The 27,525-nt window shown below is 33.4% G+C and overlaps 1 protein-coding gene across 1 annotated transcript in view; it reads right to left on the reverse strand.

Moving 5' to 3' along the window:
* Positions 1-27,525, reverse strand: part of LOC105992149 — a 139,328-nt gene that overhangs the window by 42,965 nt on the left and 68,838 nt on the right. The window contains exon 7 of the mRNA XM_013024973.1: positions 19,725-22,135. Within this exon, the coding sequence (XP_012880427.1) occupies positions 19,725-22,135 (2,411 nt within the window). The remainder of the gene's footprint in view (positions 1-19,724; positions 22,136-27,525) is intronic.

The raw sequence follows: 27,525 nt of genomic DNA on the forward strand, positions 1-27,525 counted from the left end.
GAATAGAACATATATACATACATTATATATATTTCTTATATATGTATATATACATATATACACATACACAATAACTATATGCATATATGTATGAATATATGTACATATGTGTATATATACATATATGAGAAATTTTCCATTTTATTTCTTCACACCTAATTAAAATAATTAAACCATAGTGTATATATATATATATATATATGTATATATAATGCATTTTGTAGTACTGAAACTACAGGAGTAGATAAACTTCACAGTTAAGAGATGAAAAATGGTGATTCTGTGAAATAACAAATGGTGAGTTTTCATTTTTATTAGTTACTCCTTGGTTTATTAAGATGGAAAGTGTCTACCATGTGGCAGTCTGAAAAAGATTCATGTTTTTCTCTTTCATTCGTGTGTGTGCGCGCGCGCGTGCGCGTGCACCTGTGCACTGATCCCTGAGCTTTCTTTTTTAAACTTGAAGAGTATATTAACTTTCAGTAGATATCTCTCCAATTACCTATCAGAAAGCCAGAAGTGGAACTGTGGCTCAAATGGTAGAACACTAACCATGAGCAAAATAAACTAAGTAAGAGTGACCTGGCACTGAAACCTTCAAGTAAATAGCCTAATGATGTATTTCAAAGCCCAGAAAAAAAAACAAAACCCAAGAATTGGCAGAATGATCATGACTAGAAGGAAAAAAAATAATAAAGATTATGGCAGAACTCAACTAAATAGAGTCTAAAAACTATACAAAGAAACAATGGAACAAAAAAGTTGGTTCTTTAGAATATAAAATAAAGCTGATAAATCCTTAAGCAGACCTGACTAAAGGGAGAAGGAAAAAGAGCCAATTAAATTTAGAAATAAAAGTAGGAAAAAGAGCCAATTAAATTTAGAAATAAAAGTAGGAAAAAGAGCCAATTAAATTTAGAAATAAAAGTAGGGTATTATAATACATATCATTTAAATACAGAAAATCATGCGGAATGTTTTGAAAACTTATATTCTAATAAGATCTAGAGAAAGCAGATGGATTTCTAGAAAATCTAGATTTGTAGAATGCATCTAAATTTTAGATTAAACATTTATAGGAAAACTAGATTTCTAGATTCCTAGAAATAAATATACAAGGTTTCTAGAAGATTTATAGCTTTCTATTCTAGATTTATAGAAAAACCCAGATTTCTGCAAGATATTTAGATTTCTAGAGAAATCTAGGAAAAATGGATGTATTTCTAGATGCACTTGGCTTACCAGAATTGAATTAAGAGGATATAAGCAGCATTTCAAAAAGAATTAATACCAGTACGCAGAAAACTTTTCCACAAAATAGAAAGTAAGAAGTACTAACAAACTCAATCTATGAATCTAGGATTAAACAATTGTTTATATTAATTACTATACTTATTGTTTATATTAGTTATACAAAGGAGTTTTCCCATAATTTCATACATACATATAATGTTCTTTGATAACATTTTTCTCTCCATTAATTTCTTGTCCTTCTTATCACTCCTCCCTTTTGTTTTCACAATTATAAGTGGGTTTCATTATGTCTTCTTTTGTGGGGACAGTACTAGAGTTTGACATTACTGCCTTGCACTCACTAGGCAAGAGCTTTATCCCTTGAACATTTCCCCCAGCCCTTTTTGCTTTTAGGTTAATTTTTGAAAATCAGGTCTCGTGTTTTTGCCTGGCTTAGTTTCAGACTGTGATCCTCCTACCTATGCCTCCAATAAATCTGGGAATATAGCCATTTTACTTTCATGTTTGGCTTTTTATGATGGGGTCTGCCTAACAATTTGTCTGAACTGACTTCAGAGTAGAATGTTCCCTATCTTCACCTCCTGAGTAGTTGGGATTATTAGTATGAGCGACCATACCTAGCCTTCAGTATGCTTTTCATACACACACACACACACACACACACACACACACACACACACACACAAGTTCCTTGTGAGCTTTTATACTTAATGTGCACCTTTAAAATTGTTCTATTTGTAGGTGTTTAGAACACTGGAAATGTAATACATTTTACCCTTTGTGCTGCCTGTAAAACATGTTATTTTGGGACATTGTAATTGGTCTTGACCATTTTATGCAACAAAATGGCTTTATTTCATGCAATAGTTGTAAATTTTGTTAGGAGCACTGAATTTTAAATGATCTTCATATTGCTTAACCAGAAATTCTTGACATAAAAATATCTTAGAATTTTGAGGTAACACACACACACACACAGAGGCAGGAAAATGGGAGGAAGAGATGAAAATTATAATCTATTCATTTAACAAACTGAAGAGTTTAATATTGAACTCTTTCAGTGGAAGGGATTAAATTTTTAAAATTTATTTTTGCCAGTCCTGGGGCTTGAACTCAGGGCCTGGGCACTGTCCCTGAGCTTCTTTTGCTCAAGGCTAATGCTCTACCCCTTGAGCTATAGCTCTACTTCCAGCTTTTTCTGTGGTCCTGAGGAATTGAACCCAGAGCTTCATGTATGCTAGTCAGGCACTTTGCCAGTAAGTCACATTCCCAGTCCCAGTGAGTATATTTATGTTACATTGTCTTATTCAAAGTATTTCACAGAATTTATAATACATGGAATTCTATTACTTTAATAGTCTTTTATGGGGTATATTATTTAAGTGTGATTTTTTCTTTAGATATGGTTAATTCTCAAAAATTATTATTATGGCCCAGAGCCTGTTGCATGGACCCAAAATATGGCTTAGAATATGCTCTGTTTGGAGTTGGAGGCATGGCTCAAGTGGTAGAGCATCAGCCAATAAATGAAAGCATCAGATACCCATTTTGAGTCTTAGTCTCTGACAAAAAAAGTAGAGATGATCTGTTTTACTTTATAACCCACATAGGTTTTATCTCTGGTATCTTCCGACTTGTGAAATAATAGATCCATAGCATTGTCTTACCATAACTTTGTCTTGTGCTTAATGCATAATTGGAATGAATTGTCAAAATTGGAACTCATTTTACTACAAATAACAAATATGTTGAATCTATTCTTAAGATACTTAATTCTTAAGTGATTTAATATTATATTGGAAAAGCATGCATAAAAATTTCCCACACTTCAGTATTTTGAACAATTAGTGAACTATAAACAAATACATCTTGATATAGACAGGCCAGTTAAAATTCAACTAAGACACATTTAACCTTAATGTTTTGCTAATCAGCTTAACCTAAAGAAGTGGTCATGCTCAATATTCTTCTCCACCATCCAAATCTATCATTAGAACCTGATTCATGTCTAACAGTAACACTGGTTCACCGGGACAATTATTATGAGGTTAGAATAGATATATGTACTTACTGGAAGAGGGGATAGATCAGAACAGAGGATCAGAATGTATGTAGATAAGTAAGCTCCCCAGATGAAATGGTTGTCATTATTTGATGAAACAGAGGTTATTGAACCTCTGAGAACTGTACCAGTTACAGAGGTGTTTGTAAAGCCCTAATGATACACTGTTTATGGCTTTTGTGAAGATTTTTTGAAATTATCAGATGACAGGATGTTGTGTTTTCTAGATTTGCATCATCGATGTATAAATTGCTTCTTTTACCTAAAATTGAGTATGCTAATATTATTATATCTAATTATGAATTGATCACTATTTTTCCTTAACTGTTTTCCTGTTTTCCCATAGCATAGGAAACATGTCAATGCAACACTCACTGTTAGTAGGTTTCGAACTTTTGTTCTGGTAATGGAGTTTGAACCTAAGGACTTAAACTTGTTAGACTGGTGTTCTGCTACTTAATCCATGCCTTCATGTCTATTTTCTATTGTTTTTATTGAGATAACATCTCATGAACTTTCCTAACTGGGTTGGCCTCAAACTGTGATCCTTGTACTCAGCTTCCCAAATAGCTAATATTATAGGAATGACTCACTGACCTTCAGAGATCTCAAAGCTTATGACACTAAATGCTTTAGGGAATTCATAGATCTATGTGATGACTGTTAAATATTCGAAGGATTTCTGGTGGCCTGTGCACTGAAACTCCTCTTTGGTAGTCAATGGGTATGATTTGAGGCTACCTCTTGCATCCCTGATGCTAGTTACACCACCCAGTTGGAATTTCATCACAGATACACCTCAATAAATAAATGAATCAGATAATGAGATCTGAGAAACTTTGTTAGCACCCAGGTTTGTCTCAGAGAGTTCTGAACAATGTTCTTTCTATAACTTTTCTCTTCGCCTGACAACTCTCTTGGCAGTAAGGAGACCCAAGAGAACACTTTGTAATCTTTGATGTGGGAAAAGAAAACACAGAGTTATTTTATGTATAATTGTCCATGAATTGTTACAAGAGATAAGAGAATACATTAACCAACTTTAGAACATCTCTGAACTTGGTGGACAATAAAGAAAAAAGTTGATTTTACTTAAGTCAGTGGTAAGGTGAGTCAGTTATATATAGCTTTCAAGTAAGAAAGAAACACATTTCTGGCCATCGTTCTAGTCAATTGCATTTTTTAAATGGAAAGTACTTCTTTATGCTATTGGCTGTATTGTAATATTTTCAGAAACTTCACAGGGAGCATTAAATGATCCTTAATCATTAGAATTCTAAATACTGCACAATCTCCTCTCTGTCTCAATGAAAAGCCAAATAAATTAATTAAAAATTGCTGTGCTTCCAGAAATTAGGTACTACAATGTGGGGGCTGGGGAGAAAGGGAGGGGGTAAACAAATGAAGAGAGGAGGTGGGGGGGAGGAATGTAATAATATTCAGTGCACATTCTACAGACTTTCGAAAATTGAGGGGAGAAGTGTGCTTGGGAGAAATGGAGAGTGATGAAAGGAGTGATATTGACAACTCCTTTGTACAAATACTTAAAGATAAAAATAAAATATAAAAGTGCTGTGCTCCATAATAATGCATTTGCTCATGCTAATGTGTACAATAGAAATTCTGAGTATGATTCTAAATGGCAAGAATTACTGGCTTCCATTAGAACCATCATTTCCTAGCAAACCAGTGTAACAATACCAAATAAATTTCTCTAAAAGGTACTTACAAAACCATGAACCTATCACTGGATCATTAGTGCATAAATGAACTGATGGTTCTTATACTAAATGCATTTTCAATGCATTGGGCAAAATGAAATAATGCTAGACACTATGGTGTATGTATGTGTGTGTGTGTGTGTGTGTGTGTGTGCACATGCATGTGTTTGTATGTGTGTTGTGGAGCAGAGTAAGAAGGAAAAGTGGATCTAGAAATGAAGTCAGTATGGTTGTTGCTGCCTGGGAGCTTATAGTTAAAGCAATATAGATAAAGCATATACACAAATAGCTACAATAAACACTTGTAGGTTTTTACTGTTTACTTATTCACTAGTTTATAGCCTCAAGGAAAATGACATGCTAATAAGATTTCCTTAATGTAAGATTTGAACTTCTCCATTATTTGATCTCACTATTACATCTGCCTTCTATATTTGTAACTTCATTTATTTTTTGTTTTAGGAAATTAATCTCAATGCAAGCTGTTTGTTACTGTGACTGTATCTACCAAAGTCATTACTCACTAGAGAAAGCAGTCTAGATATTCAGTGTTACCCTGTTCCTACATGAGGTCTAGAGGTTTCACCAACAGTTATTTCCTTTATTCTTAACTCTAATAATGTTTGTACCAAAATATTACTAGTTAACATAGTTTCTGGTCTTGTGTCATGCATGTATATATGTCTCTCCACAGAGACTTAAACCCTTTCTTTATCTTAGGAAGGATAGCTAACATATTAGATAAAGCTTATTGTGTGCCACATATATTTTGTAACATATATTCAATGTTTTAGAATTTTTCCCATGTCATAAAATGAGTCACACATAACAACATTGATTTTCTTAATGTCCTACAGATATTTAGTTACAATCAGGTTTTGCACTTAATCTGCTTGTCAGAGCTGATGCCCTCAATCATGGCATAAGGAAGCTTTCCTAATTGAGCTGACAATCAACAAGGCCTGAAAGCAACCAGATAAATGTTAGCAATTGTTGCTGAAACCTAAATGATGCCAGTAATTGTTACTGATAATAGTTTAAAGATACAGGAAAATAATTTGCATTCTTTTCATTTTGAATGCTCCAAGTTGATCTGTGTTTCTTTGGGGGAAAAGAAATGTTGATTCTCAGATTTAGTTTCCATCTGACAAAATATGATCAAGTGCTAAAAGGAAATCAAGTGTGATATCATACAAAAATCTTCCTTAGTGAATGAGTTATTTTGAAAGTGTTGCAGAAAATGGACCAATGATACTATAGTATTAATAATATTCTCTTTTGATGGAGAATAGTCAAGTAGAATATTGATATGTATTTTGGTGAAAGTAGAGAAACTTTGATTTATATATTCCTAACAAAGGTCATCACACAAATTATTCATTTTTTTCTTTGTAAAGCATTATTTGCTCAATTGTGTGTGTGTGTGTGTGTGTGTGTGTGTGTGTGTGTGTGTGTGTGTGTGTGTGTGTAGTTGAACATAGTTTGCTTTGATCAAAATCTAAATGAAAATGTATCAGCCATTTGGTCTATCAAAGGAATTAACCTCTGGCAATTTGGGCCAGAAAATTCTTTTTTCTTTTTTTTGGGTCCGGTTGTGGGGCCTGAACTCTGGGCTTGGGCGCTGTCCCTCAGCTCTTCAGCTCAAGGCTAGCGCTCTACCACTTGAGCCACAACACCACTTCTGGCTTTTTTCTTTTTGCTTATGTGGTGCTGAGGAATCGAACCCAGGGCCTCAGGCTTGCAAGACAAGTGGTCTACCACTGAGCCACCTTCCCAGCCCCGGGGGCCAGAGAATTCTTACAAAGAAATAAATTCTAAAAAAGAAGTAAAAAGAAATAAATCTTACTGGTTTTTCTCTTCTTATCTTTGGTAAATACTGTGTAAAATACCTATCTACTTCTCTTTGTATCATTTCTTTGCTTTATATACATACCTTCTTCTTAGACAATGGTTTTATGAAAGATGTAATGAATACCATACACATAGACAGAGCTTAGTGTCTCCTTGTTATGAAATGTTCATCAACAAACAGAAATAGGATATTTAAATCAATACAGTCTTTGACACTAGGATCATGCTACACTTAATTTCCTCTTCCATTTTCTCCATCTCTAACATTTCCTCTATAATGCTGAAGGAATTCCTTTCAACTACTGTTCATTTTACAGATTTTTCATTAATCCCTAGTTTTTTTCCCCTATGATGGTTTTTCAGAAGGTTCTTGTTTTACATTGACCCTTCCCCCATAAGTTCCTATATAATACTTCAACTAAAATCTGTCAGAATTTTGAAAAAAAATATACTTCTTCATCCACTCCACTAGGATCCTATGATAAGTTCAATCCTATTTAAGTGAATCATAGAGCTATAAAACATGAACTATTACAGTTGGACAAGAACTTAGGGAACCATAATCTTACAAATATAGAAAGTGAAGTTCCAAGAGGTTAAGGCACCTAGGTCAGAGTGATGCTACCTAGAAAGTGAATTGTAGCTCGTTTTTTTTTTCATTTTCATGATAATAGCAATGGAATTCCTTGAGCCCACATTTCCCAAAAAGGTTCCAAAAATGTGTAACAATGCTTTTGAAGATGTTATTTAAAAAAATCTCTGGCCATAAAAGAAATGCAAATCAAAACAACATTGAAGTTCCATCTTACCCCAGTTGAATGGCCATTATCAAGAAAACTAACAATAACAGATACTAGAGGGGATGTGGCCCAGAGGAATTCTATTAAACTGTTGGTGGGAATGTATGCTGGTATATATAATTTTATTTAACATGAAAAATGCCATGATAAAAAATAAAACAATCCCTCACAAAAATAATAATGTAATGATAAATAGTATTATAAAGGAGAAAATAGTATTAATTATCAAATAATTATAGCAGGTTATTGAGTGAACCAGGAGCTTTACTCTAGTCAATGTAAAATTTATTGAGAATCTTAGTTTAGTATATTCTATATCTCAGTTCAACCCAGTTACATTTCAGATAATCAAGTTACTTGTGGCTCGTGGCTGCTTGACTGAACAACTCAGACTGAGTGATACTTTGCTTTTGAAAGTTTAGAAGGTTTTTTAAATGTTCTATTTTGCTTTGTTTAGTTTTCTTTTCTCTCATATTTCAGTATAATAATATGCATGATCATCCAAGATAATTTTTGTGAGTCTGAAAACTCTGAGATTCCCTAACGAATCTGTATGTAGTCCTTCAATTTACTACCCATTAGTTTAAGTTAGCAGACCTTCCTTAGAATAGTCTTCTACCACTTGTTCTACCACTCTGAAAAGCAGTGGGAAAGACCAAAGAAAACAAACATAGAGCTTGCCTATGACCCAGCAATTTCATTCCTGGACATTTATCCCATAGACCACAAACAGGACCACACTAAAGCTACCAGCACAGCCATGTGATTTGTAGTGTTTTTTATCATAGCCGAGATATGGAAAAAACCCACATGCCCCTCAATAGGTAAATGGATCAAGAAAATGTAGTATATTTACACAATGTGCTTATAAATCTACAAGCAAACACACTAGCTGATGAAAGACAAAAAATACACTGGGACATAATAAATTATACAAGACTCTAGACATTCACACACTGAGACCAAAGAGGATATTCATAGAAGAGGATCACAAAGGCTTAAGAGCTATAGGCATATGGTTGTATAAAATATCTTTTTGAAATGAACTCCTAGAAGTTGAAACAAGAAGGTTTTTGTTATTTTGCTTTTTTTTCTTCTCCTTTGTTGCTGTTTTAATTTTCTGTAACTTTGTCTTATTTGCAAGTTTATCTGTTTGGGGGAGGGTAAGGGGGAAGCAGAGAAATGACTGGACAAAGAATGTACAAATGCCACAATGATACTCACTTGAAACTATATTGAAAATGAACTATGCAACTTGTGAGAGAGAAGTATTGGGAGGGAAAAACTGGGAGAAAATGAGGGAAGAGGGAAGAGGTGACACTGTTCAAAAAGAAATATACTCATTACATGACTTTTGTAACTGTAACCCCTCTGTAAATCACCTTTACGATAACAACAAAAATAAATATTAAAAAATAAAAGAGCAACAATATTTTCACTTAGTTGAATTTATGTTACATAACATATATTATGCCGTCTGAAGAAACTATTTTACTTTCTTATGTAAGGATAGAAAATATGATTTCAAGCAATATCAAGTAAAGATTATGGTGGCATGTTAGCTTTGAAGTAGCAAGAAATAACTTTTTATTGTGGCATTTTCTTTCAAATAATATCCATTATTCTGCATTGTTAGTATTTGTTGTGGGAAGTCATGCAGAACACTAATATTCAAATCTTAAAGTTGTCAAAATACTTAAAAGGAATATAATTAACACTATGTATTACAGAACTAAAGCTCTATGATTTCTTTATCCATAATACAATTCCTTAAAATTGAACTAATTAAAGATTCAGCATGAGCAGAAATTATTTTACTGTACAATTACAATAAGATTTTAAATGTCAACTAAAGATTTGGTTGTTAGGTTATATTTTCAAATGAAGACTTGAATTGGAAATGGTTTGCTCCTAATATCATTTTCATTAAATACTCAACTCAAGAAACTTCCTTGGCTTTTATTATTTATTAGATCAAGCCAATTTCCTTATCCTGATGGTCAAAGACAATTTGACTGTGATCTAACATTATTATCTTCTTCATTCCTTTTTTGATGTTAAATCTTTCACATCACTGTTCCATATACACAAGTGTTCATTTTCCCTTCCTAGTGCATTTGCTACAATTGTTTGTCCTTTTGTGGAAAGAAAAAGCTCCTAGCCTTGTAATATCTTAACCAGAAGCCTGCAGAACACAGAATATAAGACATTATTCATCTCCACTACATTTACTTATAGCCTCCTCACTGTATTCAGATCTAGAGAAGGGAATTTATTTGACGAGAGGCCTCTATTTGATTTGTTTTAAAATCTGGTGTATGAACCAGAATCTAGCTTACCAAATGTCCAGACTCATGATCTTCCACTGTACTTCGTTTTGCTTTCTTAAAACTCAAAATAAATCTCATTTCTTTACCCAGGCTATACTGATTGCTGATAAATCTTTACTGCATTTTTACTTAATATAAGACTTTAGAGTTTGTGTTGTGCCAATGTTTCAAAGGCCTATTGGCGCAAGACAGTAGGTTAAAAATATACATTTTCTCATTCATTAGAGTAATCCAATGAGGTAGAATATTTTTATCTCTGTTTAACTGAGAAATAATCTATGCTGAGAAAAACAAATTTGTCCAAAGAACGGAGAATTCGGAATCAAACACTCATCATTGTTTCCTCATGTATGTAATATAATTTTGGAGAACTGGAGAGGATATATATGAGGAAAATGATATCTTACATAGTATGTCACTTCCTTTAAATTGAGTTAAAGTGTTATATCAACTGTTTGAATTTCTTTAAGGAAATTCAATATGGCCAGGTTTGAATAAAAAGTCATCACACATTATGTGAATTACCAAAATTTCTATTATGGCAACATGATACAAATTTTACTCTTGCATATTGACATTTCTGATTTCTTTTATAGAAAAATGTGTATCCAGTAACTCTTAAAAATTATTTCCAATAATGGACTGGACTACTAAGGAAGTCTATCTATTTGGAGTCTATATATTCAAAATATTTTGCTACTATGTAGAAACATTTCTTTTTAGAAATCTGCTATTAAATAGATTCATTAAAGGGAAATTTATTTTTATGTAATTTCTGCTTATGTAGAAATTGATCAAAATTGAAGGTTACTTATACCTATAGCAATTATACAATGTGAAAAATGCAATTTGCTACTTCTTGTTTTTCTTCATTAACATGGAGAAAAATGTTGGGGCTCTGGAAATGAAAGAAATTGAATTTTTTGATGGCCATCTTCTCAGAGCTGTATCTCATTTTAGAACCCATCATTGCTATAGTGTGTTGTGGTTCCATGTTTTGCCAATTATTTTACCTGTAGCTTTAAACAACGTATTTTATCCTTTTGTGTCTTTGCTCATTTCTGGGTAAAGGGGAGAAAGCTATTATCTGGGATAATGACTTTAAATAGTGAGAATCAAAAATTGTAATCCTGCTTATGGAGCTTTCCAAACCCTTAATATATAAAGGATCCTTAACATTGTACTGTGGTCTTGTTCTTTATTGTGTACACGTTGAAGTTTAGAGCTTAAATAAATTTGAATAATCAGTTTTATATTTGACTTTAGATATAAATATCTCTCTTAGTCACAAACTGGTACCATCACCCCTCCACACACACACACTCACAGGCACTCATTCTCCCTCTCTCCCTCTCTCTCTCTCTCCCTTTCTCTCTTCTCACCTCTCTCTCTCTCTCTCTCTCTCTCACACACACACACATACACACACACACACAAACTGGTACCATCACCCCCCCACACACATTCACAGACATTCATTCTCACTCTCTCACTCTCTCTTCCTCCCCCTCCCTCCCTCTCACACACACAGCCTTCCTTTTTTTCTATTCCCTAATTGACTAAGGGGACTGCCATTATTACATCAGAAAATGAGGAGAAATCTCCAATTTTTCCTTATTTCCCTCAAGTCCAATTATTCAACAATGCCAAGTCACTCTGCTCTTAATATACCTTGACTGTGTCTTATCTTCTCCACCTTTTTTGTTAATGCTTCACTTCATGCCCTCCTCAATTAGAGTCTAAACTACTGCTGCCTGCTACCATGTGTTATTAGGTATCTTTCTAGTTTCTCTCACCCAACCGTTTCTTTCAAATCCATCTTTCACACTGTAAGATGAATGATTTCTCTTGAGCACTACCACATCACATTGTCACAATGCTTTAAGACACTTCTGCAATAAGCTCTAAATTTCCTAGTATGGCAGAGAACTTTTTTGCTTATCTTTCTAATATGTCCTATAACCACCCCATCCACACCATATACTCTATTCATTCCCAACTATGGGTGGTTCAAGAAATGGGCTAAGGTCCTTTACAGCGTACTCAGAAATAGAGGCTTGAGGACAGAGGCACACATGTTGTTCATTTTCGCCTAAGCTTTATGGATAAGGTTTAAATCTAAGAAGGTACCAAAAAAGACATGGTACTATAATACACAAACAAAGCAAGGCAAAGAAAAAGTGGGAAACTCACCTAGCTGGAGAAGAGGATTAAGTTTAGGTAATGAACTATAATGCATACAGAGACAGTGTTGCCCAATTGTTGACATATAATTAAAGGTTTGTCAGGTCAGCATGGCTTGATGGCCTGTGTATCCTGTAGTCCTCAAAGTGAACCTGGTAATTGTTAGTCAAAAAGAGGTATTTATTTTTTAAGAATATCTAGAAACCTAGCCCATCTGTAAAGGAAAGAAATATATCGTTTTCTAATTAATATTGTTAGCTCTTTTACTATGTGCTATTAAAATTCAATATCATTTTTAGTGTCTTTTTAAATCTCTAGAAGTAGCCTCATTTCATCCAACTCATTCATTTCTAAGCATTCTTTATAATGAGCATATGCTAGCATTTCCTAGGTTAATAAAGTTGAATGGGATAAATAGGAAGTTAAGTAAACACTGCACAATATTGATGCATCTTAACTATTTTAATTTTAGGTTCCACACTTAGAAAACAATGATAACAATAAACAGCATTAACAATGAAATAGAGATTAACTGGGGGTTATATTAAAGCTAGAGTGGCCAATACAATATTAAAATCATCGATCATAAAACTTTTTAAGGGATAAGGTAATTTTCTTCAGAAAACAGATTACATGGAAAAATTTTTGGTTGAAATACTGGAATGGACTTTGAACCATTAACAATATGAATTTATTTTTATATAATTGCTAATAAGGACCACAGTGTCCTTTCTAATCCCAGATGAATGAGGCAATAATCACATGGTTGTGGCCACAATAAACAATAAAATTATGGTTATATAATGAGGGGGAAGTATGTTTGAAAGAACAGGTATCTCTCCAGTTTTTCGAAGTTATTTGCTCATCCTCAAAACCTTCTTGGCTGTGCCTTTTTCTTTTCCATCTCAAGGTATTCTTTTCATTAACCAAGGGCCAAGGTTTTGGCAGCTACCTGTCTGGAAGCTGTGCTGTAACAATAGGATAAAAAGAAACTACGGAGTTAAAAGTGCTAATGAGAGAAATATATATTTATCCTTAGAGTACTTTAAAAAGATTACTTAATGGACAACATTGGATATCATGATGCTTGAAATTTTCTTATTATTTCCCAATATCTTAGTATGAGGGAAAACACTCTTAAAAGATTAGACCATAGTAATGCTTATTGTAATGCAATATATGTGTCGTGTACTTACAATACTTATTATGTTTAACAGCAACTTACATGTTATTTTACCATATAAAATTAAATAACTGGAAGTGGCGCTGTAGCTCAAGTGGTAGAGCGCTCACCTTGAGCTGAAGAGCTGAGGGACAGCGCCCAGGCCCAGAGTTCAAGCCCCACGACCGACAAAAAAAAAAATTAAATAACTATAAGTTGTGATTTTTTATCACTTTGTAGCTGTGTGATCACAAACCATTATTTGATTACCCTATGCTTTAGTTTCTTTATCTAAAAAATAGTTTATGACTGCAGAATATATTGAAGATTAAGTGAGCTAATACATGTACTTCATGAGTGCCTAACAGATGGCAAACACTCACTAAATGTTATTAACTGACTGCCTGAAGATTTACCCTATGTTTCTACTTTCTAATTTCAACACTGATACCATCTCAAGCTTCCATTATGTCACAACATATTCTATTTACAAACTGTATTCAAGAGTAGTGTAAAGCAGTAAAAATATTTAATTTCTCTGACCTTCTGATTAAAACTCTCACAATTAGCAATCAATTATTTTTTCTAGTTCAGAGCCCTATTACAACTACCTGGGCCTCAAACAAAACTTTCCTTATTCATTATCTATCACTGTGTAGTTTTCTTTTAGCTGTGACCTGTTTTAATTGGTGACATGACATTTATAGCATGAAATAAAATGGCTCTGATGCTAGTTTCTCCTGTTGTTCCCACCTGTTTCTACTTGACAAGTTACTTTGTATTCAGGAAGCACTAAGATGGCAAGTATGAATAGTATAGTTATTCCCCATCTATAAAGAAACATTTAAGAAAATTGCATAACATTCACTTGTTAGTATTAAAATTATTAAAATTACTATAAAATTTCAGATGGGTGTGGTTTTCAATGCAACTTCAAAGCTGAGCAAGTTATCTGATGTGTGCAAATATGCATATATGCAAATATACATTCACACAAAAATATAAGTGTATATTTTATAGGATCTCTGTGAGAGGGTAAAAGGAATGTTGGGTGGATATATTGGGATGCTGTTTCCAAAATCATCAACAAAAAAGTAGAGTTGGTTCAAATTCTTTAGTTAGTTCATAAATGGAGGAAGAATAGTCATGACATAGAGTGAGCTCAGAATGGAAAAAGAAGATAGGGTAGTAAGACCAGTGTTTAAAATATATAGAGAACTTATGTTTTTGAAATTTGCAACTTTGACAAGTCTGAGTCTATAACTGTGACCATGAGTGTGAGCATGAAAGATCAGATAGGGGTAGATTAGAAAATGAAAGGATAATATGGAAAATGTTTTTAATATAAATGGATTTAGAATATCAAGAATATCTTGAGATTTAATGATATGATAAAAAATAAATACTACAATAATCATGCTTTTACCCCACAATTTCTTTCTTCCTACATATATTTCCTTTTCTTTCACTGCCAACATACTCTCTTACTACTTCTATATTCATATCTACATTTTTCATTCTCTATTACAATGAATCAAATATCAGCATCAAATAACTAACATTTTGCTTAGTGAAAGTAGGTATATTTAGAAGATGGCTTGACATGAATCATCAGATACAAAAACTGGAGTTCTGTAATTTGATGCATAATTTTACACTGACAGTCTTTGACACCCAATACTACCAAACTGAGTAAAAAACTTTGAAAACAATCTACTATTGTTGATGCTCAGGGCCTCATGCTTGTTAGGCTTACTATTTGTTATGCTAATCATGGAAAATGGAACAAATTCAGACAAAGCTATATTTCTTTTGAAACTGAAAAATATGGTAGACAATGCTGATTTTGTAGATGGTGAGTGTATCTTAGTTACACTTGTGTAACTAACCATAAATACTAACTGGATTTTAAAATGTAGCAAAACCCTTTAGTTTGGAATAAAAATGCTCTTTAGTCAATTATATATTTTATAGTTTTTAGTGGTAGGTAGTATTAAAATTATAATAATTTATTTTCTGCCAAGCTGATTTGGTTTATTTCTACCTGAGTACATATGATGATGGATCATTGATCTGTTGTTAAAGTTGAGAGGGCTGGGCTGAAGAACTTTAAACAATCAGAGAAAATATGTAATTGTGAACTTCATACTAAAGAGGGTTACTGACATAAATATTCTACAACAACAAAGATGATGTTTGCAGCCAGGCGCTGGTGGCTCATGCCTGTAATCCTAGTTACTCAGGAGGCTGAGATCTGAAGATAGCAGTTCAAAGCCAGCCCAGGCAGGAAAGTCCGTGAGACTCTTATCTCCAATAAACGACCAGAAAACTGGAAGTGGCGCTGTGGCTCAAGTGGTAGAACATTTGCCTTGAGCTGGAGAGCTGAGGGACAGCACTCAGGCCCAGAGTTCAAGCCCCACGACCGACCCCCCCCCCAAAAAAAAAAGACGATGTTTACTTTGGGTTTGGTGAAACTGGATCATTTTTGACTTGCTCACTTGTATCTTTGTAGGTTTGTCTTTGGCTTAGATTACTATAAGTAGTGTAGCTATAGGGAGAAGGCTAGAGTCATTCCAACAACTTCATCATTATTTAATAAAAGAATTATATGTAACCTTGGAAATTATTCAGAAAAAAATGGACAGATTATAATAAGGTTATATTGTTAAGGGGTTCTTTTTTCCACATATTTAAAATTTAAGTTCACTTTGAGATCGTTGACTCATTATTCCCCAAAGAAGAATCCAATACAGTATTATTTATCTCAAGTGAATAATTTAAATATCATTTTTTGGTCGGGGGTGTGTATCTAACTGGTAGAGTGCATGCCTAACAGGTAAGAGGCTCTGGGTTCAATCGCTAGAACAGAATTTTAAAAACAACAACAAAAGACTCTTCTGACAGCAATAAGAGACCTTGCAATTCACTTTAGCAATGTGAAAAAAATAATCAAATTGATATAAAAGAGAGTGACTTTACTGAATGGTTTTGTATTGTGATAGTCCTAGTAAAACTGTTTAACATCAGACATTAAGCAAGTTACCTATATCTTTGAGTTGGAGATGGTTTTGTAGTGTCTTCTATTGAAAATCTTTAGAAAATATATCTTCCACTGTAAAAATAATATGTCATACCCGTGAAAAGCTAGGAGTGGAAAAGTTTTATATTATATATGGATATGTGAATATATTTACTTAAGAAACTTATCTTTGGAAAGACATTGCTTTGATTATCTGGAGTATCTTAGCACTATATTTAATTGCTTAAAGACTGAGCAATGCCAAGATTTTACTGAACATTGAGAAGAATAATTAAATTCATCCATGTATTACCATGGGTATAAAATCAGGGAGAATATGATATTTTGGGTAGATCATTTTTTAAATGAAATAACAACCTTTTGCCACTTTATCCAATCTTCATTTTGAATATAATATATTGCAAATTTCACTTTTCTTAAACTAAAACTTATTTGTAGGCTTCCTTAAAAGATTTCATGTATTTATAAATACAAGCATATCTGATTATTAAATTTTGACATGAATATTAGAGGTATTATGGGAACAATGGGGCAAAAGTTCACAAGTGGTTCACATGCTCAGTCATTCATTGAAGGGATTGCTAATATAAATATATACTTATAAAACTTCAACTATAATTGACTACTGTAAATGAAACTATTATTTACTTCAGTGCCATCACTGACTTATTTTATTTTTCAAAATATTTACTATAAACAGAAAATAGCAACCTCTTTGTATGGCTGTAATGCAACTCTTCTCAAGTATAATTGAATCTGTTAAGAAATTAAAAATGGTTAAATCGAGTAAATTTTATTCATTAATAAAAGCCATGTTCACAGTCTAACTTTAAGAAAAATACACTTACTTATAATGTTGTCCCTAGAATGTGGAATCATACTAATTGCAGGATTTAAGTTACTCTTGGATAACATCAAATGACAGCCTCATTAATTTAGTTCAGATATTAGTAAACTTGTCAAACTTCCAAAAATAAACTGTCAGGAGTAAGGATATTATTGGTACTTCAAAAAAGTGAAAAACTGATAACCTTCTTACTTATTTCTAGCTAGATTAAATACATTGGTAACATGGGCTGAACATCTAAAACATTACTAATTATTCAGGAAACTTGAAACTATTTCATTTGTTTTTATATAGCTTCTACCCCAGATAACCACTTGCTTTCTATTAAGATGAGGAACTGTGGGTTCATAATAGGGCAAAGATCATGTTTTTATTTAGTCTGTATTCTGAGTCTGTTACACTGTTTAATAATTAATTACCTGGAAGGAGAGAATGAAATGATGGTTTGAATGTATGTTATGAAATTAGGTATATTGCTTTGATTCTTTATGGCTGTGAGGAAATTTTCCTTTCAGATTGTTTATCTTAATTAATAGTTTGAGCTGGAAAAGAGTGTTGTTCTCTTAATTTTATTTGAATGATATCAATGTAATAAATCAAGAAACTGTGTCAATGTTTTGAGAGGGGTCAATGACTCTTGTAAGTGCTGCTCTGGTAGTGAAGGCATAGAAAATATATTGTCTACAAAGCTGTTCATAGTTTATTATGAATTTCAGTCCATCTTTGATTGTTTCTGATTATTTTAATTATCTAGTCCTGATAAAATACACTGAAAAATATTTTTCCAGAGATCAGTATTTATTTGACTAGATATTCTATTTATTTGACTTGATATTCTATTTAATGGCATTTTTTGCCAGTCCTGGGCCTGAGTGCTGTCCCTGAGTTTCCTTTGCTCAAGGCAAGTCTCTACTAGTTGAGTAACAGCTCCATTCCTGTTTTTTTTTTGGTAATTTATTGGAAAAAAGAGTCTCATTGACTTTCCTGCTTAAGCTGGTTTCAAACTGCAATTCTTAGATCTTAGCCTCTTGTGTAGCTAGGATTACAGGTGTGAGTCACTGATACCTGTCTTTAAAGCTCATTTTTTGTTATTTTGTTCTAATGATATCAAATCATACCCTTTTTCACATGAAAGAAATCTTCTTTAAAGGTAGCTTTTTAATCTCAAGTCATCCTACTTAGGAAACAGTCCTTGGGTTCTATGATTTGAGCTATAAAATGACAGCTACATTTCTTAAAATCAGTTATCTGAAACTTATTATAGCCATGTTTTACTCAGAAACACCAAAGGCGTAAAATAAAATATATTTTAAATATCTTCAAAATACTATGAAAGTTCACTTATGAAAATAACTGTGAATTCTTATATGTGAATTCTAATTTGATGTATTTTGTTAGAACAACATTATTTTTACTGCATATAAATGGCCAATAATACCTTCAGGTTCACATAAAGAAAAGCTACAAAATCATACTAGGTAATTATAACTGTTTACTTGAAGGTGTAGCCTTCTATGAAAATTGTGAATTTGTTTTCTATTAAAGTAAAAGCATTAAGGAAATACCAATTTTGTAATTGCATTCTAGTTATAATTATTTGTGCTATATTCTAAATATATGGCTATATTCAATTAGATATTTTAGTAGAAAACAAAGTAATTACTTCAAGTTGAACATTTGTGCATACAGGGACTCTAATTCAATTTAAATGTATTTGTTTACCATGTCTAATGAAATATAAGATATACCAATGTAACTATGCCTCAGTGATGTATTGATAAAGTTTCATCAAAATATACTAATTTTTTGCCATCAAAATAGTTTATCAAAGACTTAAAAATCCTAATTTGTGCATGAAATTCAAAATGCTAGAGAAAACATTTGATAAGGATGTATCACTCCTGAAAATTATTTTACTTAGTGTCAGTAGCAATAAGATAGGATAAGTATTTCATTCAAAAGTAGCAAAGCTTTGGGGTTCTTTGCTTCCTAATATCATGTCACCAAAGTAATTCTAATTCTATATATTAAAATGGAGATTACAATATAACTGCTATTCCAAACAGCCTTATTAATAAAATGTTTTTTGAGAGATGGGTTAAATTGCTTCATGTACTTAAGGCTCATTTTGATTTTTCTTCTCTTTCTATCCATAGAGGAAAATAACCAATACCAGGGCATGTATGGGTGAGAGAAGGTAGGCAAAATATTTACTTGGTTGTTTGTGACTACCTTCATACATATGAGCTATGGACCCTTGATAGTTGCTCTGTGAGCCACAGTGCAAAGTCATTTTGGTATTTTGCAAGTGTATAACAGATGCATCTGTCAAATGGAAAGACATATTGCTGGCTTAAGAGTGCAAAGGAGAAATAATACTAGACTTATTTCCCCTCTTTTCCCTGGTTTGCATTGACTTTGTTCAATTACAGAATATGGAGATGCAAATCATAATATATTTACATAAACTTACCTTAAACAATTGATTCACAGCACCTGATGATTTGCCAAACTTCAAAACATCTGATGGCTGAGCTTCGACTACAATACCAGAACTAGAGAGTGGACTATTTGGATTGGAATGAAATTTTAAACTGGCAGTATCTTTGACGCCAAAAGAATTCTGTAATGTGCAGAAATATTTAAAAATTTCAGATTCCTTGGCATCAAGGATATCCTTGGACTCAGTGAGATACTTAAAGCTAGTAAAGTCCATGGAGCCAGTAGAATCTTTAAGGAGAGCACCAAATTTTTTGCTATCCCACTTTGCATAATTCCTTCCAAGTTTAGATGGATCATAAAATTTTAATGTGGTGAAACAACTGGGAATAGAAATATACTTTCTGTTGGTGGTAAAACTGAAAATGTGTCTATAAATAGTATTAGTGATGGAGGACAAAGGACTGATTTCTAATTCAGGGTCCAGGAGAAAACTACTTTTATTATTGCTGCTAGTAGCAAAATAAGGTGCATAATGATTATTCATAGTGTTGCAATTGGGGTTGATGATAGTACTAGAGCCAATGAAATGAGTATATCTAGGAATATAGGTAGTGCCTGAGATATAAAAGGTTCTAGCAGAATATGTATGGGGAACAGCACAAGTACAAGTAGTGATGTTGTTGGTGTCTGTTGTCTTGATAGTACTAGCTGCAGAGTTGGGTCTAATAACATAACTGCTTCTGTCAATATAGTTTAGGTTGACTACAGAGCTAGAGAAGACTACATGTATAAATTCTGGGACATAGTCAAGGTATGTGTTATAGTTTGGAGCAGCTTTATAACTATGACCTGCAGTGTTAGTGGGTCCTATATCATAGCTGAGGTCTTCTTCATTGTTAGGACTAATAGCTTTGTTGTGATCAGTGTCATTACTGGAATTAGCATTATAGTAAGAGTTAGGATCTTTCTGGAGATCAGGGTTATTGTTTTGGAAGCTAGAGATGTTGTTGAGGCCAATGTCATTTTTGCTGGGGCCAAGGCTGTCGGGAATTGATCTAACACTCTGAGGACTGAAGTCAATGTTGAAGTAAATGTCATTGCCTTGCCACATGTCATTGCTGGAAGTAGAAGTACAATCCAGAATAATTGCATTTTGGGACTCAGGGGTGTTGTTTGGATTCATGTCACTTCTGGCATCAGCAATATTTTCACAGTCAACATCAGTAAATAGTCTTGAAGCATTGCCTGCACTTTTGGTGTAAATGACCTCTTCAGGATTAGTACTGCATTTGCAATGAATATCATCATTAAGGCCACTCTCGATGTTAGAATCAGGTGCACTGTTGGGGTCATCACCCTCGTTAGGGTCATCATCTCTGTCGGAATTGGCATCACTTGTAGGGCCAGAACCACTGCTAGGATCAGATCCGTCATTGCTATCAGTACTATTTCCAGAGTTGCTGTCCTTTGGATCAGTGTCATCAGGATCAGACTTATCTTTGGGATCTTTCTTATCATTGCTGTCATCTTCATCTTCACTATCTGCTTCATCTTCAACATCTGCATCATCTTCAGAGTTTGTCTCATCTTCACGGGCTATCTCATGTTTGGGAAGAGGTTTCATTTTAGTACTTGATTTATATCTGTATTTTTCAGGACTAGAAGGTTGAATGTCATTGTCAGAATTATCTTCAGTTTCAGGACTTGTTCTGTGTTGGCCCGTAGTACTTTGGGAGTCCATGGGAAAGGTAGCAGCAATAGTGGAGCCAATGAGCTTTTGGAGAGCTACACAACTGTCACAATGCAAAAATTTAGGAGTTTCTTGGTGTACAGAACAACGGATTTCCACAGGAGATCCAGGATCTTGGGACTGAGATAAAGAGATCCTCTGAGAAGACTTGCAGTGTCTACGAGATTTGGGGCCTGGAGAACGTTTAGTCTCTGATGGAAAATGGAGTTGTAAAGGATGGTCAGAGTCTGAATCATCATCAGAATCCACAACACATATATGGGAAAGAGAGCTCTTGATTTCCTTAAAACATTTGGTGCATTTTTGATTGCCCACGGGCAAAGAAATTGTACTCTCTCTTGGAACCTTGGTACGAATGACAGACTTAGAAGTTGTACTGCATGAAGGGACTGGTACAGCAGACATAAAACTCTCAGGACTTATGAGTTTAGTAAGATCAATTTGAGACCAAAGATCCTGAAAATTGTCATCACCCGTGAAGTCCTGGGAACGATTCTTGCTGTAAGATACTTTACGACTCATTTTTCTGGGAGGCTTCTCATCTGTGAGTGTATTTGGGTCTGGAGAAATGTTGAGGCTGTCTGATTCCGTTTTTTGCTGTGAAGCTTCGTTGTTTCTGAGAGCTTGAGAATCCTCTTTGAATCTCACAATCTTGTCATCACTCATGTATCTCACAAGTTGTATTCTGGAAACTTATAGAGAAAAGTAAAATATGAGCAAGGCTAGCCAAGACAATGAAATCTAACTTTATGTTCTCATTATAACCTCAGTTTGTGCAAAGGAAACAATATCATCCTTGAATACTTTATAGTAAATGTAATCTGGTATTTTTCAAGGGTAGGCCACAACATTAAATTTTCTCCTTACTTTTTGGAAGATCAGTCATTCCTGAATTAGATGAACAAAATAAAACTCTGTTTTCACATGGGTAGGTTATTACATATCTATTTTACTTTTCTATTTGCTTCTAGAAATCCTGTCACTTAATTCTTTATTATAATATCATCCTTGCTATTTTTAAAATCTCCACAATTTGAGACAGAAAATATCCTTGTTTGTTATGTATCAAAATTGCAAGGAATTTGTCTTCTAAATTTAATATAATGATCTGTTTCTGTAGCTATTGAGGAATCACTGGCATATCATTCTGGAAATTTAGATATTTATTTAGTAAAATATAATTAGACTTAAGGATTGCTTTTATTTTCCAGGTTGGTAAGTAAAATCTGAATTTTTTGTGTGCTGGTCCTAGACTTAAACTCAGGGCCTAGATAATATTCCTGAGCTTCTTTTTGCTCAAGTGTAGTGTTCTACCATTTGAGCCATACCTCAACTTGGAGCTTTTGGCAGTTAACTGGAGATGAATCTCATGTACCTCCCTGTCCAGGCTAGCTTTGAACTGCGATCCTCAGATCCTAGCCTCCTGAATAGCTAGATGCCTGACTACAAAATTATTCTTTGGAAATAGTGTAAGAATATTGAATGTTAAGAATACTGAATGGTAATTTCTAATTTCTAAATTCATCATTTTAATGTAAAACCCTCATGATTTTCTCTTTGAGAAAATGAAATTATATCCTTATAGAACATAAATTCATTACGTTGGATCTGATCACATGATAGCACGAAATGATAGTCCCATAATGGAGAAGACATGATGTATTGATAGCCTATCTTCTCGTATACTTCTGAGTTTCTTTTAAGCTAGATTGTTTATAACAATTCTAGTACATTCCACAGTTATTTTGAATATGAAGAGATATAAAAACATCTATATTGTGTTTCTTTTTGTGTTTCTATCATGCTGTAACCCTTGGTGACTAATTTATAATATTAGCACTATTTAGATAAAATAAATGTATATGGTATCAAGGAGTAGAGGCAGTAAATATGATAATTATAAAGTATAATACATACAAAAGTACAGCTGTACATTTTATATTCCAAGCCAAGTACAGAAAATAACAAAGGTGATAATTATCATATTTACTGCTTCTACTCCTTGATACCATATATCATTTATTTTATCCAAATTATGCTAATATTATAAATTAGTCACCAAGGGTTACTGCATGATAGAAACATAAAAAGAAACACAATATAGATGTTTATATATCTCTTCATATTCAAAATAACTGTGGAATGTACTAGAATTGTTATAAATAATCTAGCTTAAAAGAAACTCAGAAGTATACAAGAAGCCATGCACTGACAGCACATTCCTATAATCCTACTACAAAGGAGGCTGAAATGTGAGGATCAGGGTTGAGTAGAAAAGTATGAGACTCTATCTCCAATTAATCAGCAAAATATCACTGAACCAGGTCTATAGCCCTTGTTTGCAATTATTAAATTTAGACAGAGTGTTGTTTTTTGCTTGGACCCACACCTAAACTATGATTCTACCATTATTTGCTGAGATAAAAAGACCAACATATAATATCAATGAAGCTTAGTTGATTTTTAAAGATAAATTAGAATAAAGCAGTAGATATACTAGTTAAAACAGAAAGCCTTCAAATAACTAAAATCAGAGATGGAAACACAGACATGATAACTGAAATCACAGAAATAAAACTGTTCAGAAGAGTAACTATGCAAAATAAATTGTATAACCTGTACAACATCACTATAAATATACATACAACCAAGTGAAGATATAGAAAAGTCAAATACACTTAATAAAATGGTGGCGGGGTAGATGGCCGTGTTGTAATCAAAACTGCTCAAAAAAGGAAAATCCAAGGATAGAGAAATTTCCGGGTAAATTTTACAAAACTTTCAAAGAATTGTCATTCCTCCATGCGTTCTCAAATTGAAGAAAACAAAATATTTAAAAACTTATTTGCTGGGCACTAATGGCTCATGACAGTAACCCTACCAACTGAAGTGGCTGAGATCTGAGAATTGCAGTTTGAAGCCAGTCTTGGCAGAAGAGTCCATAAGACTCTTATTTTCAATTAACCACCAAAAGCCAGAAATGGAGCTGTGGCTCAGGTGGCAGACCATTAGCCCTGAGCACAAAAGCTCAGGGACAATGCACAGGCCCTGAGTTCAAGACCCATGACTGGCACAAACAAAACACTTTTTTATGAGGCCAGAATTCTTCCAATACGAAGACACTCTCTCTCTCTCTCTCTCTCTCTCTGCAGTGAAATATCTCTCATGGATATTGATATAAAAATGCTCAACTTATAATTTGGGGAGGGGAAGGGAAAAAACAAATTGTTTAAATAGGGATACAGGTGGACCCATTGCAACAATGAGATGTACAAGTCGTTATGTCGAAAACGAACTTTACAACTTTGGCACGCTGGGGTGGGGGGTGGAGATGGGAAGGGATGAGAAGGGGAAACAAAGGAGAAGCAACAATGCTTGATAAGAAATGCACTCATTACCTTGCCCATGTAATTGTAACCCCTCTGTACAGTATTTTCACAATAAAAAAAATGTTCAATAGAATCCTAGCAAACATAATTTAACCGTGTACTAAGGCTTATAATCCAGACCAAATGAGATTATTTCTAAGATACAAGGAAAAACAGAATGAAAGAGAAATATGCCATGATTAATCCAGGTGTGGTGGCATGTTTTTGCAATCCCAGCACTTGGGAGGCCAAGGAAAGGGGATAAAAAGTTCAAGGTCAGTATGAGTTACACAGTGAGTTTGAGTCTAGTATGGGTATATAGCAATACTGAAATCGCAATACTGGGTATCAAAAAGCAAAGCAAAGCAAAAGAAAACAAAACAATTTCCATCATCTCAATAATTCAAACAACATCCTCTTTGATAAAATTCACACACTTCCATGTAATAAACACAGTAAACTACTAATAAATATATATCAACAAAATAAAAGCCAAAGAGCACAAAGCTAGTTTTATATTCAACAGCAAGGAAAAAATATAAGCTTTTTTCCTGTAAGATCAGCAACAAGGTAAAAAGGCTTGGTATCACCAGGGAATTTTTCATCAGAGACAGAAGCATGTTAGAGGGCAGGAAATTATAAAGAAAAGCTGTAGAATTTGATATGAGTGCTACACATAATTATATAGAATATATAGTATAGAACACTATGTGGTAATGTAAAACCTGTACTAATTTCTATGAATTTTAGAAGAAGAAACAAGAAATTGAAACAGCATGGAATCTTAATAACATTAGCAGAGTAAAATAGTTATTTGCATATGATTCAGATAATTCCATATTGTAGGAAGAATGTTGATTTTGAGTGAAAAAGCTTGTATTTATAAATTTGGTTCTGACACTTGTAGAGACATTTACAAGTTGTTTCTAACATCCAAAGATTAGTGAAGGTATTTTCTTTTAAAATGTTATATTTTAAAATAACATTTTAAATTTATCTTCATAAGGGTTAAATGAAATGTCCAATAAAATTTAAGCATTTCTACTTTTCCAAGATAATAGAATCTTGTTGAGATTAATGGCACAGTTTACTTCCTCTTATAAATCTATTTCTTTGTCACAAATACTAAACTAGTCAGTATTTTGTTAATTGTTATAATTTTCAAAAAGTATAGAAAAGTAAAATTCTTTCAATTACATGAAAAATATTAGGCATTTTACTTCACATACAACTATTTTTAGAAATTAATAGCTAAGTTTCTTCAAAGTCAGACAAATCCTCAGATATTAACCTTCAGGACAGTCATATGAATAGAGCAGTAACTTTATTGACATTTAAATTCATTCTCAAACTGTCCATGATTCTAATTCTTGATAAATGTTTTATTAAAATATTCAAAAGTGGGCTGGGAAGGTGGCTCAGTGGTAGAGCGCTTGCCTTGCATGCATTAGGCCCTGGGTTCGATTCCTCAGCACCACATAAGCAGAAAGAAAAAAGCCAGAAGTGGTGCTGTGGCTCAAGTGGTAGAGTGCTAGCCTTGATCTGAAGAGCTGAGGGACAACGCTCAGGCCCAGAGTTCAGGCCCCAAAACTGGACCCCTCAAAAATATTCAAAAGTGTATGATTTTATTATTTAAAAACAAAACATTTATGCAGTTGATTTTAGTTATTTCTTCATGGATAGATATTTAGAAATAGCTTCTAACAAATACAGAAAAAGATGATGTTACTGAAAATGGATAAATAAACTCCACAACTTCTTTTTTCTACAAAATAATTAAAAAACTGTCAAAAATGTCCAGAATAAACTTGTTCAAAACTCTGGAATGAAAACCTTAAAATAATCATTTTTTCCTGCATAGAATATTATGTAGGAAATTACTGAATTTTTTTTTGTTTTATTTTTTGGTGTTGCTCCTAGCACTGGAGCTCATGGCATGAACATTGCTCCTGATCTTTTTTACTCAAGTCTACTGTCTACCACTTGACTAACACCCATTTCCAGATTTTTGTTTTGTTTCATTTTTGATTAGTTTATTGGAGATGAGTCTCATAGACACTGCCCAGGCTGGCTTCAAATCACCATTCTTGGATCTCCGACTTCTGAGTAGATAGGATTACCATGGCCCAATTTTTACTGTTAGATCATCCCCACCTTCTGAGAATAAACCAATTATGGTGCAATATCTTCTATGATGAATTCTTAAGCTCATATTTTGCCTATAAGCATTCATCTGTGGTTTATGTGGGATATTGTTTTGTGATTCATTTTTTCTTGTCATAGATTCATCATTTTTTTTGAGTTATGCTGTCCTGACAACATGAGTAGAAAAAAACTTTCCTTAGTTTCTGAATGAACTTACCTAAATGTGAGCTACATTTTCCCTCTTAAATGTTGAATAAAATAGATAATCCACCTGAGAGTCATTTCTTTTGTGCAAATGATTTTTGCTATTATTTTTACTTATTTATTTTTGTTAGGTACTGGGGCTTGAACTCAGGGCTTTGTGCTTGCTTGGCTTGCTAGATCAGCTGGTTATCTACTCCTTAAAGGTTATTTCAGAGACAAGACTTTTCTGATTAGGCTAGTATAGAATTGAGAAATTATGGATCTTAGCCTCTTGAGTAGCTAGCTTTACAAGGAAGAGCCATTAATCCCTAGTTTAATTTTTTTTGGGGGGGGGTCCGGTTGTGGGGCCTGAACTCTGGGCCTGG

The sequence above is a fragment of the Dipodomys ordii genome, unplaced genomic scaffold (assembly GCF_000151885.1).
Source record: "Dipodomys ordii isolate 6190 unplaced genomic scaffold, Dord_2.0 Scaffold80, whole genome shotgun sequence".
Classification (NCBI taxonomy): domain Eukaryota; kingdom Metazoa; phylum Chordata; class Mammalia; order Rodentia; family Heteromyidae; genus Dipodomys; species Dipodomys ordii.